Source organism: Dendrobium catenatum, unplaced genomic scaffold, assembly GCF_001605985.2.
Source record: "Dendrobium catenatum unplaced genomic scaffold, ASM160598v2 fragScaff_scaffold_1028, whole genome shotgun sequence".
NCBI lineage: Eukaryota > Viridiplantae > Streptophyta > Magnoliopsida > Asparagales > Orchidaceae > Dendrobium > Dendrobium catenatum.
The window spans coordinates 1244475-1262837 of record NW_021319490.1 but is presented as its reverse complement, the minus strand read 5'-3'; the positions used below and the strand labels follow the sequence as shown (position 1 = coordinate 1262837).

The 18363-nt window shown below is 34.4% G+C and overlaps 1 protein-coding gene and 1 pseudogene across 1 annotated transcript; one reads left to right on the top strand and one right to left on the bottom strand.

Moving 5' to 3' along the window:
• Positions 1 to 2713: 2713 nt before the first annotated feature.
• Positions 2714 to 3657, top strand: LOC110114024 (annotated as a pseudogene).
• A 390-nt stretch (positions 3658 to 4047) lies between these two features.
• Positions 4048 to 14553, bottom strand: LOC110113947 (probable proline transporter 2). Its single transcript, XM_020846703.2, has 7 exons — positions 14289 to 14553; positions 11563 to 11787; positions 11139 to 11233; positions 7750 to 7939; positions 6445 to 6569; positions 5588 to 5803; positions 4048 to 4780 (listed from the first exon to the last, which is right to left on the bottom strand). The coding sequence occupies exons 1-7, from the start codon at positions 14386 to 14388 to the stop codon at positions 4403 to 4405; spliced, it is 1329 nt and encodes a 442-aa protein (XP_020702362.1). The 5' UTR covers positions 14389 to 14553; the 3' UTR covers positions 4048 to 4402.
• Between the last annotated feature and the right edge of the window lie 3810 nt (positions 14554 to 18363).

Sequence of the window (18363 nt, the reverse complement as noted above, 5' to 3'; positions counted from 1 at the left end):
TTATTAAAATTATTTATTATAAAATTTTAAATTTTAATTTTATATTATTCCGTATATTGAAAAATATACTTTCCAAATTATTAAAAAAATGAAAAAATTTAAATTAAATAAGAAATGATTAAATCAAAGTGAATGATTAAATATTATTGTTTAAGAATTAATTAAATTACTAAATTTGATTAAAGTTAAAATTAATATCAATTTCAATTTCATTTTTTTAATGAAATAACTAAACAAATGTATTTTTTGATTTAGTTTTAAAAATCATAGTGAATAGAGAGGGCTCATTGTAATACTTAACTCAAATTTCAATGATGGGAGTTAATAGATGCAATTATTTGCATATGTTGAAAGATGGAAGAAAATTGTTTCACTATTAATTATCAACACGTTTTTATTATTAAAATAACAATGTATTATTATTATATATTTAATAGAAATTTTTATTTTTATTTTATTTTTTTCAATTAAAAAAATGAATAGTAGAATTTTAAATAATAAAATTAATAATATAATACATTCAACATAGCACACACCGTCAACCACAGTTTCCTTCAAGTTATAATGAATTACATCTTCAACTTTCATTTCATATAAATTAGATAAATAAATGCAATATCATCACTATTAGACTTAAGAAGCAATATTACCATAAACTACTTCATCAAAACAACATCTAAATTTTAAATTAAGATCACCTCAAAGTAATAGTATCACTATAAACGCTAACAATAAATAAATAAGATAAATTGACTAAATATAGATAGAGACTGCGACATTATAATTTTTCTCCTTTATTTATTTTTTATCAGATTAGATTAGCAATGCACACGCCTGAGTCGCCGACCTGGAGATAAATCACAAGAAGTCCGAAGTGGTAGGTTTTGAGCTAAGGCAAAAATTTGTTGTAAAATAATTTCAAAGTGGAAATATAAGACTTCAATAATTTATATCCACTAATAAATCATCAAAGCAATATCTAAACTCAAACACATAACAACCAAATATCCCCCTAAAACATTATGAAAAGTTATCCTTACATATAATTAAAATAACTAAATACTCTATCTTTAATTATCCTATCATGGATAATAACCTAATACATGAATCTAGAAATTCACACATAAACAACTCAAACTACAACCTAAATCATGAAGTATATGTGTGAGTTTGCAAAAACAAACTTAGAGAATGATCGTCATTAAGTAAAACATAAACAACAAGGCATATGAACAAATATGGAGGGAATGAAAGAACATAGTAGAAACATTATATAGTGATAGTGGAGATTTTGAATATGATAGTATGTTCTTCATTTTGATAATGCTTTCCAGAACTTACGAAGAATTATTTGCCAACTTATATAATCATTGCATTCAAATGTGACTCGTGGCACTTTAACTCGTTAATGGGTGTATTTATATATTCCTCCACTAAGAATCATTTGTCATTTATATTTTTTCGTATAATAATTTTATGAATACTTTAAGGTATTATATATCTGTTTTTACTACAAATACCCGCTACTTGGAAAGGAAAGTACCTAAAGCCTAAGGAGAGTCCAAAGATTTCCTATAGTTGGTCGGTCACTTCTGCTCGGATTAGACCTGGTGGATGAAGGGAGGGATGAGGGATTTTGAAAATCTTTCTAAGTCGGAGAGGGATGGGTTCCGGCTAGCCACTGTCCAATAGTTAGAGGAATATAAAGATAATCCACACTTTTACAAGCCATCCAACAAACAATCTTGTATCTTACTGATCCTATAAAAATGTTGAGTGGTAGCAAAGGTGCTCCAAATGTTAATGTGATTAGTTATGGAGGAGAATGGATATGATAAGGTATTGGAGGTTGATTCATCGCAAGTTCGGTCTTTCAACTCCATCAGTATTATTAAATAACACACTTTTAAGATGCGTGAACATAAACCATCTCACGGCACTAAAAACTAAAGCAATATCATAAACTAATTTAATTTAAGAAGGGGCAGTGTGTTTTAAACTATAATTTAAGGAAGAGAGATAGATTAGAGTAGAAAATTTAGAAGATATTAGCAAATACGTGTACTAATTAAATCTCTCCGGTTCTCATTAAATTTAGTACAATTTGAAACTTTAACATTCTAATCTTAGCGCTGACTTTTAATTTTCTAATCTGCTTTATTAAATAATACTCGATATTTATTGAGAAGGTAATTTCTACGTTCCTTTAACAAAATTTATATTAATCGTTAAATAGTATACAATTCTATGAAAATAAGAATAATAAGTTAAATATATTTTAATTATTAATATTTTTAAATAAATTTTTATTACATATTATCTTAGTCTAATTGAATTTATTCTCTTTTATTTAAATTGGGGAGAATTTTGTATTTTGGAATAATATTTCTATTAATTAAGAATTATTTTATTTAACAATTCAATTTATTTAATTTAACCTTTTTTATTGTTTTATTTAGATTTTTAATATTTTCTTCAATTAATTAATTTGTTATTTAATTTTTTTTAATAACTATTTTATTTATAAAAATTATTTCATAAATACTTATAAAATTTTTAATAACAAACTTATTTAAAAAAAATCCCATTTTATATAAATTAAATTTTCTTAAGAAAATCTAAAACCAAATTGATTTTAGATTTTCTAAGTTTTTTTTTTTTTTTTTTGCATTTTAAATTTTTTAATTTAATATAATAATGCTCTACTGCTTAATCAAACATTAATTATGACGCTTTTAAAAATTTTGCGTGGTAAAATCTCCACTGTTAAAGGTCAGCCATATTTGCTGGCAGAAGGTGTGGATCCACTCAGCACTAATTCCGACTGACTCGGTAGAGTATGCGACCAATTCCGGCGGTGCTGGAACTCTCCGGAAATCCGCCTCTCTGAAAAACTCGAATTAGATATCCTCCATCCCCTATAAATTAACTTTCTTTGGCAATCGATCGCAGCAAGGAAACAGAATTTATTTGTGCAGATTGGCTTATCAACAATCGTTCAAAGCTTGGATTCCCTAAGAGTGGAAGAGAAATGTCAATCATTTGCCGGAGCAATGTCTTTGATCCCTTCTCGACTGACCTTTGGGACGTCTTCCATGACTTTCCGTTTGGCTCCAGCCTCTACATTCCCAGATCGTGTCTCTCCGACGAGAGCTCAGCCATTGCCGGCGCACGTTTCGATTGGAAGGAGATCCTAGAGGCACACGTGTTCAAGGCTGATGTACCGGGGCTGAAGGAGGACGTGAAAGTGGAAATGGAGGAAGGAAGTGTGCTTAAGATCAGCGGAGAGCGGAAGAGGGAGGAGGAGGAGAAGACCGATACCTGGCATCGTATTGAGCGCAGTAGCGGCAGCCTCCTCCGCCGCTTCCGACTGTCTGAAAACACCAAGGCCGGTGGCGTGAAGGCCGCAATGGAGAACGGCGTTCCGACTGTCACGATCCCAAAGAGGAGGTTAAGAAGCCAGTGAAGTCCGCCAGAGCTCGATCTCTGGCTGGCTGAGGAAATTGATGTATTTCCTAGCAAAGCAAACGCGAGGCTGTTGCTTTTGGAAATCTCTTTGTATTGATCGTGTTAGGCTTTTCTGTGGTGCTGTACGTAGTATTTCTATATTGGTGTCCTATGTAATTTGTTTGCAGAATTGGTTTGTAACACAGTAATGTCTACGAATACATATATATAATTTTATTTCATGATATTTACATTTCTAAAATATAAAACTTTAATATTTACAAACCTATCATCCATAGAATAAATAAATATGAATATATTAAATGAAATATTAAAGTTTATAGGGTGATATAGATGATAAGAATGAAGTATATGAGTGATATATTTGATATTAAAATTTTACATGAGTGATAACAATGTAATATTAAAGTTTTAAATGGTGGATGCGCTCATAAATTCTTCTTAAGGAATTTCTTTAATATCATTCTTCGAAAGCAGAGTTACAATCATATAGGCTACAAATTAGTAATTGCATTGAAACTTTTGCATTAGATTGCTTTAGGACAAAAAAAAAATTCATAGTACAAGCTAACAACAACAAAAAAACCTGAATGCTTCTGACCGACCCAACGTCTCTTGGCTTGAAAAAATTATTACATGATGTCGAACATGTTCGGAGGCAAATGAGAAGATGTCATATCGTCCAATGCACAGTGCATTACATGACGTGTCGCCTCCTCATTTTCCACTGAACCCGTTCAACATCCGCACGTAATAATCTCTCATTAGATTGTGGGTTGTGAGCTTTGATTGCCACTGAAGTGTTGATAGAATACATCAATTTTAAAGATAATAGTTTGAAACAGTTCGGCGATAATGATCGAAATATTGTGCTTCAAAAGGAAGAAAAATTCTCAAATGTCAAAAAAACAATCGTACAAACAAAAATATATTTTCAAATATCAGCGAAGAGATGATACGTTTTCGAATCGACCGTTACGAGCCTCACTGCAGAAATAGCAGCAATGAGAGCCAAGCTGCTGAAGCCTAAAACATTCAGCCAATGCCAAGCCTTTCGAGGAACTGAGAGTTTCTTCATATTTGCCATTAGATACATGTGGTTTGCGAGAACAAAGGTGAGTGGGAATGTGCTCAAAGCCCCAGTCAGGCTCATGAAGTCTCCGAGGAATGGAAGAAGAGCTGAGAGGAGTGTGTTTATGGTGAGGTACCCACCTCTAACGATGATCCGAAATAAAATATTCTTTAGAGCGAAGGGGCTCCCTCCTCTCCCATACTTTGTGTCCAGGTACTCATACATGGGACTAGCAAAAATCTGCTCATAATAACAACAAATTATCGAAATGGTGACTACAAACATTTATAAGGACTCGTTCAGAATTATATTAGTACTGAAAAATATGTGCTGTGCGGCAAGAGACATCTACAGAGTTGAAGAGCATAGCCTGGGGAGAAAACTTGGGCAGCATACAAGATTCCCCTTGACAGAAGCTATATATATAGACGGCAATTGAACATGCATTTTATCATAGAGTCCACGGGTGTGTGCGTGAATTTGACAATAAATTCGCCTAAAGTCTTTAAGAAAAAAAAATACAATCTTAATTATCAACATATGGATTAATTATTATGTGCGGACATTGAACGTCGTCCCGAGACCAACCAAAATGCGCCTCGTCATCCCTTGCTCGGTACCGTGGCTTAGTACTGCTCGGTACCGCTCGATAGCGCGGCTCGATACTGCTGATGTGAGGCATTTTGGTTGGTCTCCGGATGACGTTTTGCGTCCAGTCTCCACTCAAAATAATTTCTCTAGCATAAGAGAGTAAGACTGTGACATAAAAAATCTGACAATACATAACATTCAACATTTATAAGACTTGGAATTTTTACTGCATATAGGGGCTGTTGTGACCACTGCTACATATGCTTACACCCTAGAGCAGGCATATTTCTTGTGTTAATTATGGTAAGGTTCAGCATTTACAAGACTAGACTGCATATAGAAATTGTCATGGCTGTTGCTAAATATGCTCACTATATCCATATTGCAGGTACATTTGTTGTCAACAATGTAATTAGTCAAGGTGAAATTTTGCAGGAGTTGGCAGAATGTACTCACATGTAAAGCAATTACTGTCTGGAGAAAGGATGCAACGTTGGCTACTGTCTTGACCCAAACTGGTCCATGAACGCTGTTGAGGAGATAGCTCGAAGTTGAGGAACCATACGCCCAATAACCCATAAAAGTGACAGCATATAAAGGCAAACCACCAACTGTAAATTGAAACCATAGGGCTTTCTCCATATTTTTAATGGCAGGTTCTTTTATTGTTGCCTGTAGTGAACAGTATGAACCAACAGTTATTTGATAGAAAAATATAGATGATGATGCCGACATTGAAGTTTAAATGCATGAAAGTAATTAATTTTCAAGAAGAAAATCTTAATTTGAATATAGGAGAAATAAAAAAAATAAGTATCCAGCATAAAAACTTCAACGCTGCATCATAGTTTTCCCATGTTAAACGCTATGCTTTATTGCATTATAAGACTTAGCCAATGACCATGATATGTTCAGTTCAATTCTTCAATAATAAATAATTCCCCAAAAGTTTTCTAGCACGCTATGCTTTATAGCACATATAATACTTTCTTTTTCTAGAACACTATCATCCTCGAAACATACTAGGAGCTGCTCCTTATTTGAGCCTTTGCCTTGGCAATCATTAACTGCTCTCTTCAGATTCACTCACCTAGTTCAAACTCAACTTAGTATTAATATCTCCAAACTAAATATTTCACGAGAAATTAGTTATACATGACCAGACTCTTTTGCTTTAAATTCATTAGAAATGTTGGAAGAGAAGGAAAGAACCATGTTCAGGTTAAATGGAAATCCTGACATGGATAGTAAAGTTTAAAACTGAAAACCAAAGAAACATCTTGAACTTTTGATGAAGTTTTAATAGAGTAAACCTGTATTTCAGGCAGCATCCCAGTATTGTACGCAAAAACAAGATTAGCAATTGCACCAATGGTACTGAATATCCTGTCCCAGTGTGATGCAGGAATGCTGTAATCCCTTTTCTGACTGTTCAATCCTGTACATATAGACCAGGTTAGCACTCAAGCGATAGTCCTCTTTAAACATATATGCCCATGTCATCACAGAAACTTTTCAGGACGTTATATTAGTAGCTTTGATGTTAATAGACGCTATTTTATGCTGTTTATGTTTTGTATGTCAAGCAGGCAAATGGTTATTGGAAGAATTCAAAAAGAGTTGCACATAAATATGCAGAATTCACAACGGTTAATAAGAATTACTGTAACAGTGGCATGATAATTGCCATAAATTGTGTGGGTACGTAGCCTAATGCACTACAACGTTGGCATTATTAATAGGAGATATTTCTATTTTGCAAATTTAATTATTTCATTTTCATAATGACTTGTTCAACATTAAAATAGAAGGGGAAATCAACTTTTTTGAGAAGAGTTTTGACTATTGTTATTCCTTAAGACTAAGGTTTTCTTGTAAGGAGTTGCTTCTACAGTGCTGTTCAAAATCCTTCCATATGAAAATTCTAATGTGCAGGAAACCTACAATAATGCAAGTACCAACCGTCCAAAAACACACTATCCATTTCTTGACCATCGAGACCACATGCAAAACAGCTCTTCTATATCTGTTAATGCAGGGGACACTTCATTTTGCGAAGCACTATCAATGAAGCCTCACTATCAATGAAAGCCTCAGCCAATTCTCAAACCTGGGGCTGTTAATTACGCAGCCACTACTACAGCTATCAGATGTTTAGTCCTTTGAAATGAAGCTTACATAATTTGGATACGACAATCAAATAGAATTAACACATCTTATCATTATAATATGTAACTCTATTAGGAATAAAGATGCAGTGTTAAAAAATTTCGTTCAATGGCAAATATTTGGTTTGAAAGCATGAATTGGTTGAAACGCTCATAAATAAAATCATAAAAGAAAACTGCTATCAATGAAGTTATCATGTATAACCATACATAACATAAACATATCAGGTGACTTGCTCAGAACATGTTTGCATGAGAAATATTTCTTACATAACGTCGATATTAAAAAAGAATTAATAAAACTATTCTAAAGAAAACAATCATCAAGTTTATGAAAAATTAGTACTTAAAATATTCTATGATAATAAACTTTATCTTCGAACTACTTCAGAATTTTACGAGAATATTAATGCATGATATTTGTACTTGACTGAGTTTGATGAATATTACCATCCCGAAGTGAGAGCACAAACGCTATGACAATATATACAAAACTGAAGAACGTAGAGAATCCAAGCCATATCCTCAAAGCAGATAGATGAGGTATTCCAAAGGCAAAAAGAGCACAAACAACTCCAGCAATTGCTATACAGTATGGGAGCTTCAAAGCACCATCATCCCGGTACAGAACATAAATAGCCTGCAAAAAAGCAAGTGCAAGCCTGAACATCATCAGCTGGCAAGAAACAATAACAACTGCAAATAAAGTTCAACAACAAAATAAAAAATTTTTTAAGGGCTTGAATAGAAAGCCAATGAAGGATTTCTTTTCCAATATGTTAAGGCCAACATTTCCAGAATAATCTTATTCCAGCACATGTTTAGGCAATTGGCATGGAACTCCCTATAGTTTGGTCTTTCTGTGAAAATGATTTAATTGAAGTCATCACGTTTTGAATAAATCAGAAAGCAAGAACTTAGATCTTTTCTTGGTTCACCCTTCGAATCCTATAAAATCAGATTTGTTTGTTTTCAATCCATTGGTAACATTGTTATGCTGCAGTTCGTTTTTTTGACTGAAATCTGTATTTCAGTTTTGATTAAATATAGATTAGTTCCAAATTAGTCTGTTGGAAAATCCCTATTGCAAGATATATCATGTTTCAAACAGAAAAAAGATAGTTTTATATTGATTTATTGTTGGAATCTAGATAATCTGGACTTGTTCTTAAGCATTTCTGGTACTAATTATTGGTGCACTGTGCTATCTATAATATGTGTTTAATTTTAGGCATTGATTAAAAAAGCAGCGCATATTTCTCAAGGTGAACCTCACAATGAGGTGTACAAAAAAAGCCTAGAGGCTTAAGCCTCTTTTTGGCCAAGGCATATGCCTTGACACGTTTGAGGCAGGCGCCTCAAATTTGCAATTACAAAAAAATCATTTTGTTATTTTATATTATAATATACTTATAGCATACTTAATAAATAATATAGTTCATAATATACTTTTTTTTGGGACATTTAGGCCAATTAAAACAAATTCACGCACACACCACATACGCAGGATTCGAACTCAAGACCTCTTAATTGATAGTCAAAGCTTCCAAACAACATATCTAGATGAGCTGCGTGTTGGCTGGTAGCCTGGTACACCCTGAACCGGCCCAGTCGGCCCTCAGGTCTATAGGAGGGAGAACTCAAGTATTACCCTTAGGGTTACTTGCAAACTCAAGAATTTCCTATCACTACCAACTCATAGTATACTTATATTTTTGTTCTTTTTTTGGGTAGTTGAGCAACAGAGGGTTTACAGTCAAGCAAGCATCAATAAGACTTGAGAGAGATATTGCGTGAGCAAGCAACAATCGTGCGAGTACTTTGCAACCACAGTTGTTCTTAGAGACATGGTTTTAAGGTGAGTTAATTTTATTTTCGTTTCTTTTTAAAAAATGATATTTTTCTTGAATTTCTTTTAATATTTTTTATACATCTCCAAAACTATTTTGATTGAGCACGAATCTCGAGTTTTAGATTAGCTTCATCCTATTAATAGAGATTTGTAAAAGGATGAAGACTTAAAATAAACTTACGAATCCCTAGGGTAGACTCCTAAAGGTCCTTGGCCCCACTATGCCAAGCTAGGATTGACCTAGTCTATAGGTCTCAAAAGCCCAACATGGGGTATGAGGTAATTAGAAGTTTGGGTTTTCTAAGACTAGCCAATGCTAAGTCGTTAAGAATTCATGTATGAGGGTCCTATAGGAAAGGACCTATACAAATGAAAGGATCCTCTGAGCTAAGACTAAGCACTTGAATGTTCTATCAATCTCATTCAAAAATAAGGTCAACACTTAGAAATATGACATTATACCAAGAAAAGATGCACAAAAAAGTTACGCTTACTTAAAATGTAAATTTTGTGATAAGAGATTGGCTAGTAGGGTTGTTAGGCCCATTGAGTGACAAATTTTTTGAAAAATGCTAGATTTCAATGGGTTGGCTTCAACCTGTTTGATTTTAAGGTATCTTGATAAAACCGACTATAGATATGCATACAAATATACATTAGAAATGAGAAAGGACTGATGAGTCATCTTTGGAGATGTAATATTATACTTGACATATTAGAATATGGATATCTTATTATAGAAATAGATTGATTAGAATTTATTATAAAATAATTATGAGCATCATTATACTTTAAACAAACTTATAACATGTGACACTTTTATTTATGGACGTTTAATGCGGCATTCCCAATGTCTTTTTTTTGTGCTTTAAACATGAGTTGCTTATTGAATTAGAGTTATCAAACTCATTGTAAAACTTTTTTCATGATAAAAAGAGCATATAAAGGCTTGTTGTTTAAACGTGAAATCTTGTTTTCCGTAAATACCATGCAAGAGATATAACACTTGCCTTGATTGGTTGTCTCTAGTTCTAAGCATAATATGTTGCTTCATATTAGACGACTCTCATGCATCTAGATGCATATAAGATAAAATGAATCCGTAATAAGTGAAGCGACTTGGTGCTTGTGCCTTCGATTGCTGGTTTTTAAAAAATAATTTGATGTGCCTTAGGTTCAACTATGTTGCATAGTGGACATTGTCAGAAGAGCAGGTTTTTCAAAAATAGTATTGCTTTTGATTTTAAGTCTATATTGTTCTATGTATACTCATGCTGGGTTTGGACAGTTTTGTATACGCACTTGTTGTTTCTAGTTTCTTTCCTGTTAGTCATTATTTTTTTCTTTTTTGTACTAGTGTTATGGACTCTATTAATGAAATAAAATATGATTTCTTTTCATTGCTTACTCTTCCATGTTCTGCTTATAATTATTAGTATATAATTTTTTTTTTTTTTGAGTACAAAACAAGTTTAATTGATTATGATTTTTAAGGTTTACTTGGATGGACGAGGCCAATCCTTTCGCCTTGTTCAGACCCAAGGTTTTGCTTAAGACTGGCTCAAAAACATTTGGTCTGATCAAAGACCAAAAAAAGAGATCATCTCCCATCCGAAAATTCAATGTTGTTTGGTTTTACTTTCCATCTTTTAATTCTCTCATTCAACTCCCATCCCTGCAGCTCGGTCAACCTGTCTGCATATATACACACTAAATAGCTCAAAGTCAAAATAGCAAAGCTAACTAAAACAATTTCTAGTTAGGTTTTAACTTTCAAACCATCTCCGTACAGATTATAGTTTTAGATGTTTAGAGATTCAGTTGAAATACCATATAAAAAAAAAATAGCAACAATTTCTAGCAACCTTTAAAAACAAAAATTCTTTACTAAATATATTGTTTTAGCGAGATAAAAGATGGAGAATGAAACTTATTCTAATCACCTATAACAACAAAAAACAAATTATGGAAATCATTTTCAAAATACCTTGAGTGCTTGCCCGGCCAAAATGATATAACCGGTGTTGATCATGAAAAGATTCACATATTGGAGGGCCCATGTAAGACAATACATTTTCCTTCCTGTAATTTTGAAATAAAACAACATGAGAAAAGTTTCTCAAGAAGAAAAAAAAAATCTACATAAAAACACTATCAGGTTTTTGTGCAGTTGGCTGTTTTTCTGTTGTGGACAGCAGTTTTTCCTTTGGATCCTCGTGGTTTTGGTGTGAAACACTTGGAAATCCAAGTGTTTCCTATCAAAAGGATAATTTGAAATCAGATAAAATTTTAGAAATTCAATACCAGTGAAAAAAATCAATAACATGTAATATTTTCGTCATATATTTTGTAGAACTTGTTCAATGTTAAAGTGTTTGATATAAGATCTAGAGAACAGCCAGGAATCTTACCATATATGTGACCAGCAAGATCTCTGTATCTGATTTGCCTTTTACCTCCGACATTATGAAGACGAGCAATAAGAACATTGGCATTCAAGGATATTGCAGCGGCTAAAAGTAAACCAACTACACCACCTATCCATCCCAAAGGAACCATGATTGATCCTGAATACCCCAATACGTAAGAGCTGTTGATCCCCGTTGTGAGAACAAACCCAACTTGATACCAAGGATCTGGAGCACCCATTTCATGAGCAACATTAACAACAAGTTTAAAAAAATAACTGAGTATAAAGTAAATCTGAGCAAAACTAACAACTTTGCCATGAAACCAATTTCATTTCAAGGTAAAAAGTTAACATATTGAGAAAGTACAACAAGGCTGATTCAAACTATTGTAGAAAGAAAAACGCTCCTAATACCACTTGGACATTCTTGAGCATAAAATATGTAAAATTTGGGTCCATGGTTCGAGGTAAGGCCCATATGTTGATGGAATAACAAAGAAATGAAGATAATACACGGAATATCATGGTAGCCTCATCTAGAATTGACAAAAAAAGAAATAGTATATCATTTCACCAAGAGACTGGAAAAAAGATTTTGGCAACTAATAGTGAGCAAAAGAAAAAAAGAACACATTAAATTCTCAAGGTATTTCAATCTTTTCTTAATTAAGATGGCTTAAATAAGAGAAGCATACTCAAATTCATTGTGTAAGGTATTGCCATCATCATGAGCGGATCCCCTTAAGCTCAACGGGGCAATTCCCCCCCCCCCCCCCCCTAAAACAATTAAAAATTTCTTTATTATATGTATTTTTTTGTAATAGTCCCTCTCCATCTATTTTTTAGTCTTTTACAAGGGTTTTTAGGCAATTAAACCCCTAAAAGTTTTAAAATACTATGTCTTTAGGAATCCCCCAGCATAATTAAACACATTGTATAGAGGTGTAATTATTAAGAACGATAAACAAATAAAAGAGAAATTAAAAGAGAAATTATCATTTTTATTATAATTTGAATTCAAAAAATCCTTACAACCAGGTTGAACTCCACCAGGAGGCGTTGCCCCATTAGACCCCCGACATATCTGTGAGCGCGACGTTCATGATATGAAAAATAGAGGTGAGCCAATTCAAAGCAACTTCAACATACATTTTGTAGAAATTGAATGATTAATCATCTTTAGCGACCATTTTCTTTCTTTATCTATTTTTTTGTCGCTATTGCCCATTTCTTGTAGCGAAGGTTGAGCCAAATTCGATGGGCAACACCAATTGTTACTTATAAGTTTGCCCCCCCCCCCCCTCCACCCCCCCCCCCCCCCCCCCCCTCCTTTTTTTTTCCCCACCCCCCCCCCCCCCCCCCCTAAAAATTAAGGTTGGATCCGTCCTTGGCCATCATTGTCATCATCGTCTTCATTAGAGTTTTCATTTCATGTATCAAGGGTTTTCATAATGTATTTCATTTTTTTAGTAACGTGTATGTTATTAGGATTTTATGTATGATGTGAGCTTTTATTTATAACATATATTTATCACAAGAGCTATGCCAATCTAATATCCTCCTTCAAGCTCAACAGCCACTCAGCCAGCCCCCTCCCTCTTCTCACTCCTCATAATGTCGTCGGTCCCCTCCTTCCCTTGGGAACCACATGTAACTCTTCAATTTTCCTACCATAACTACTTCATTTTCCTTGCGTAAGCCTTTGGTCCCATCTCCTGTCTCTTGCTAGAAATACTCAATGGTCCAAATGTGATCGCTTATGTAAGAGGTTGTTGAATGAATGACAGATATTGCCAAGTGCTAAAATTCTTTTTGTGTTCTTCCACCTTCGCATGAGGACGACTTGAGCCTGTATGAGGGTGATCCCTAAGAGAAGGACTTCCAAGAAGGGATATATCATTTACACCGAACGACTGCTCATCCAGGTCATCTTCAATATCTTAGTTACACCTTCTATGCGATTATTATTGTTCCTTTTTCAACTTTTATGCCCTCTTTCTTCTCTCGATTTGTTACCGTCAACTCCAAAACAAATAAAAATTATAACTTTCATTGAGTGAGCATTCTGCAGGTAACTACCCATAATAATAGTCGGTTTAATTAAAACAATCAGTGGAGAATTACATTTTTAAAACTTCATAATGACGCTCGATCGTCATCTGGTGCTAGGCCCCTTCAAGCTAAAATGTCCCAAAAAGCAAAAACCATGGGGAAAAATCAGAGTGCTGTTATCTGGACATCAAGCTCGGGGTCAGCTCCATTCAAACCTATTTCACCATCCAAGAGCATACAAATTCTAAGGAAATTAAGCCTTTGTAAATTAATCAACAAAACAGGAATATCCAAAAACCATCAACTGTTCACCGAAGGAGATTCAAACACCCCTCATTTCCTTTTCAGTGGGCCGGAGGTAGCCGAGCGGAACCACATGAACACTTATTCAATGTTATAAGAACAAGAAAATCCACAGGGGCTCTACCTACACGAATTTAGACCAACAGAAATGAAATGTTGGGAACAAAAACGAAGATCTGAAATAACGACAAAAAACAAGCAATCATCACTCACCGGCAACAATAAACGCGAACACTAATTCCCAACAAAACAAACAAAAAACAATAAATTTGAGTGAAATTTCCTTCGAAAGAAAGAAGAACGCGTTACAAAAACGTAAAGCAACCAAAAACAAAATCTCATTCACCGAATCAAACGAGAACAACAAAATACCTGTGCTAATCTGGTGCGCAGTTTCATCCGACACCTCAACAGCCGGCCTCTTCTCATCGTTCCGAGCCCCATCCTCTCCGACCTCCACCATCATCGCCATCACCCAACGTCCCACTCCCTCCTCCGCGACACGCTGAGGCAAGAAAGCAGCAGTGGCCTCCCTGTCTTCCGCGGCGCAGTAGAAGAACGAGGAAGCACGGAAGAGGAAGAGCTAAGACAAGGTAGGGTAGGAAGAGGAGATTGAAGAAGGAAAGGAGAGGCGGCAACGGAATCTCCTTACAGACTATGCGCCGAAAGTGCGGCTGTCCCTCCATTCCCTCCTGCTATCCATTTATAGAATGCCGACATCCAATCGAGACGGGGAATTTCAAAATAAAAACCACCATTGCAAAAGGAAAATGATTGGTCGTCATCTGTGAACCACAAACTAACAAAATCGTGACTTTTGAGTGCTGTATTTCGGCATATGATTTAAAAAAAAAATAGAGAGAGAATATTTCTGAACCAATTTCTAAATATTGATATTGAATAAGTTCTCATTTATGCGAAAATTAGTTTTATATCGTTAAAAAAATATCACAAATAGGATTTTCGCTGCTGGTCTGCCACTTGGTGCAGCACTCCCTGACGCGGCAGCAGAAGAAGAGAGTGGCAGCCAATCGTATCAGGAATGGCTTGGAAGTTTAGGGATTAGGATAGTTTTTTATTATTTTGTAGGATAGGTTTTTTATTATTTTATAAAATTATTAAAGATGAAATAATTTCTTAAACTTTGGTAGAAAATAGTTTTCTAATATTTTTCTGTTGAAGATAGTGAAAAAATAATGATCAAATAAAAATTATATCTAAGTTATGAAAATCAAAGTTTTAAGAAAATTATCTTAAATAAAGCTTTAGTTTAAGATGCAATTCATATTAAAATTAGACTTCATTAGGTACAGCTTTTCATTTTCACGAAACTTTTATAAAAAAAATTGTTGTATAAAGTATTAAGAAAATTGTTCAAATAAAATTTTAGAAATCATCTTCTACTACAAATATTGAGAGATGTATATATATTCTATTGGTTGCTGAACTATGATGAGACAATTCTGCTTAACCCCGAGTTGGCCTTGAGCTGACAACCTTGCTGGTTAGTGTGGTTATCTCCGCGCCTTTTGATGTTAGGTGATGTTTTTTGAACCTCGGCTGGTTGCTTTGTGGCTTTCTCTGTCAATGGATGGTCGTCTCTTCGCTACTCGGTGGGTGCAGGATTACCATACTGAGTCCTTTTTGGTGTAACATCTTTTTTTTTTAGACTTTTATGCGGCATGTTTTATCTTCTTAGCTAGTAGTTTCATAACATTGGACTCTTATGTTATATTCAGATTAATTGATCAGATTTAGATTTTATCTGACCTTTATCTAGTCTGAATAACTTTGACCAAAATTTGGTCTATTCACTGTACGGATCAAATATATTTAATTTGAATCCAACTTGATCTGAGCCTATTAATTCAAATTTGACTCATTTGATCTGCTTATCAAATAAATTCTACAATTTTTTAGATTAATATTATCCCTTTAAGCTGAGGCTGACCATTTAATTTGAACTCGAATTAAAATCAAGTCAATTTCAAATTTTCGAATCAATCAAAACTTAGTCATAAATTAATTGATCAACTTGAATTCAAATTTTTTTAATCATGTTCAAGCTGGAATGTTGGCTTGTGCCATTCATTGATACTCTATATAGATGATAGATTGTAAAAGATAGTGTTATCTAAATTATAACTATTTTTAAGTGCCCAAATTAAAATTAAAATTATAAAAAAAATGAGCCGAGATATTTTCATTAATGTTTAGGCTTATCTCATTAATGTTTAGGCTTTGTTTGAGATAATTTTTTTTGCTCCTTCTTAAAGAATTTTTTTTCCAGGAAGAAAGCCGTCTCAAATGAACTCTAGGACGGCTTTCTTATCGTTTTTAAAGCAATTTTTAGTATAATTTTTTTAATTTTTGTACTAAAATACTGCTTTAAGAAGCAGGAAGAAAGGAGTCCCAGACAAAGCGTTAGCATGAATTTTTTTAGATATTAAATGTCGAAATACTGGGGCCTAAGCAAAAATCCGCCGGGCCATGAGAATGGATTCTAAATTTTACATTGATTTATTTATTTTTAAAGTCAATATAATATATAAATAATTATTTAATTTTTTTATACTGAAATATTATTTAAATAACTTTTTAACGATAAACTCCCAACATTCAAAGATCATTTGATCCTTTGATACATGTCACAAAATTTTTAGTTATATTTTAAGTGATTGAATTGTGCTCAATTGGAATCAGATTAAATCAATTTTGATGTTGATGATTTGTATTGAGAAATTTAATTTGAATATAATTTTTAAAAAAATCAAAATTCTGATGATCTTGAATGTAAATTTAAAAATATTCAATTTGAATATTAATAAAAAATTCATGCCAATTAAATGAAATTTCAGATGCTACATCATTTACATACCCTCTCTCTTCAACCTTCTGCTAAATTCCAGAACAAACACGCTTCTTTCGAAAATTTGGCCCATTTACATACCCTCTCTCTTCAACCTGTAAAAAAACCTATGGAAGTCTAGAATTTAATTTCAAATTCAAAATAGAAATAAGTTGCAATTGAAGATTGAGATTATTATTCAACTTTTTTAGTATTTTACTATTTTTAATATATTTCAAAATGTTCAGGAAAAGGAGACCAAGAGTTTAATTCATATTACTCTCTGTAGTGTTTCTTTGGAGTATATTTGAGACTGTTAAATTTTTTATAAAATTAATTATAAAATTATTGTCGGAAAATAACTTATTTAAAAGCTACTATAAAGAAAAACTTTCCAGCACAAAAATTTATTAACAATAACAAAAAAATAGTAGCCAAATATAACTATAATTGTAATTTAAAAGATAAAACAATGAGAAAATTGTCTAAAATAGAAGCTTTCTTTCACCCAAGCAGGTAACAAGATTGATACGTCATCAAAAAATTATCTTGATTGGGCATGAATCTCAATGCAAAATCAAGTTGGAAACTTACGAAATTAAAATTGGGACCATCTGAACTCCGATTTCAGCATACTTACAGTCGAACTGAACGTCTCGGAAATACGAACCCTACGACACCAAATTTGATTCAATCTGAATCCAAATGGATCCAAATCAAGGGTCCGAAGCGCTTTTGGAGGGTTTGAACCACAATTTGGATTACCAAACGGTTTCCAAACATGACGTGCTTATAGTCAAATCGAGTGGCTCGATGAGACGAATCCAACGAGCCCAAGTTCGCCGAATTCCGACATCATTAAGACCTTTAATTGTCTGACAAACGGTCCACAATCAAGAGATTCAACATCGGCCGCCATCCAACCACTCCCCATTTACCCTCGATCTCTCACCTATTTACGGGTCATGCCACTCCATAAATTTATAAATAGACTCCTCATTTCTCTTGAAAGGGGATCGAAGCAAGAAGAGAAGAAGGAAGAAGAGAATGAAGAGAAGGAAGAAGCTCCTCCTCGACCACCGTCGGACTTCTGTCGGACCACCACTTGAGACCCTCTCCTCCGCCGGACCACCATTTGAGGACCTCACCTTTGCCGGAGCACCACTAGAGGCCCTCACCTCCACCATCGCCTGACGTCGTTGCTCTGTCGGACCACCACTTGAGGCCCTGAGCTCCGCCGGACCACTGCCTGACGTCGTTGCTCGGCCGGACCACCACTTGAAGCCTTGAGCTCTACCGGACCATCGTCTGACGTCGTTGCTCCGCTAGACCACCACTTAAGGCCCCGGACTTCCTTCGGACTACCACCTGAGGCCCGGATTTCCACCGGACCACCACTTGAGGACCTCACCTTTGCCGGACCACCACTGGAGGCCCTCACCTCCACCATCGCCTGATGTCGTTGCTCTGCCGGACCACCACTTGAGGCCCTGAGCTCCGCCGGACCACTGCTTGACGTCGTTGCTCGGCCGGACCACCACTTGAGGCCTTGAGCTCTGTCGGACCATCGTCTGACGTCGTTGCTCCGCTAGACCACCA

Coding starts and splice junctions, on each gene's coding strand:
- LOC110113947 (XM_020846703.2), bottom strand. CDS start 14,388: ATGGCGATGATGGTGGAGGTCGGAGAGGATGGGGCTCGGAACGATGAG. Junction 11,234..11,562: donor TCTTGCTGGTCACATATATG/GTAAGATTCCTG, acceptor TCAAAATTACAG/GAAGGAAAATGTATTGTCTT. Junction 5,804..6,444: donor GGATGCTGCCTGAAATACAG/GTTTACTCTATT, acceptor TGTTCACTACAG/GCAACAATAAAAGAACCTGC.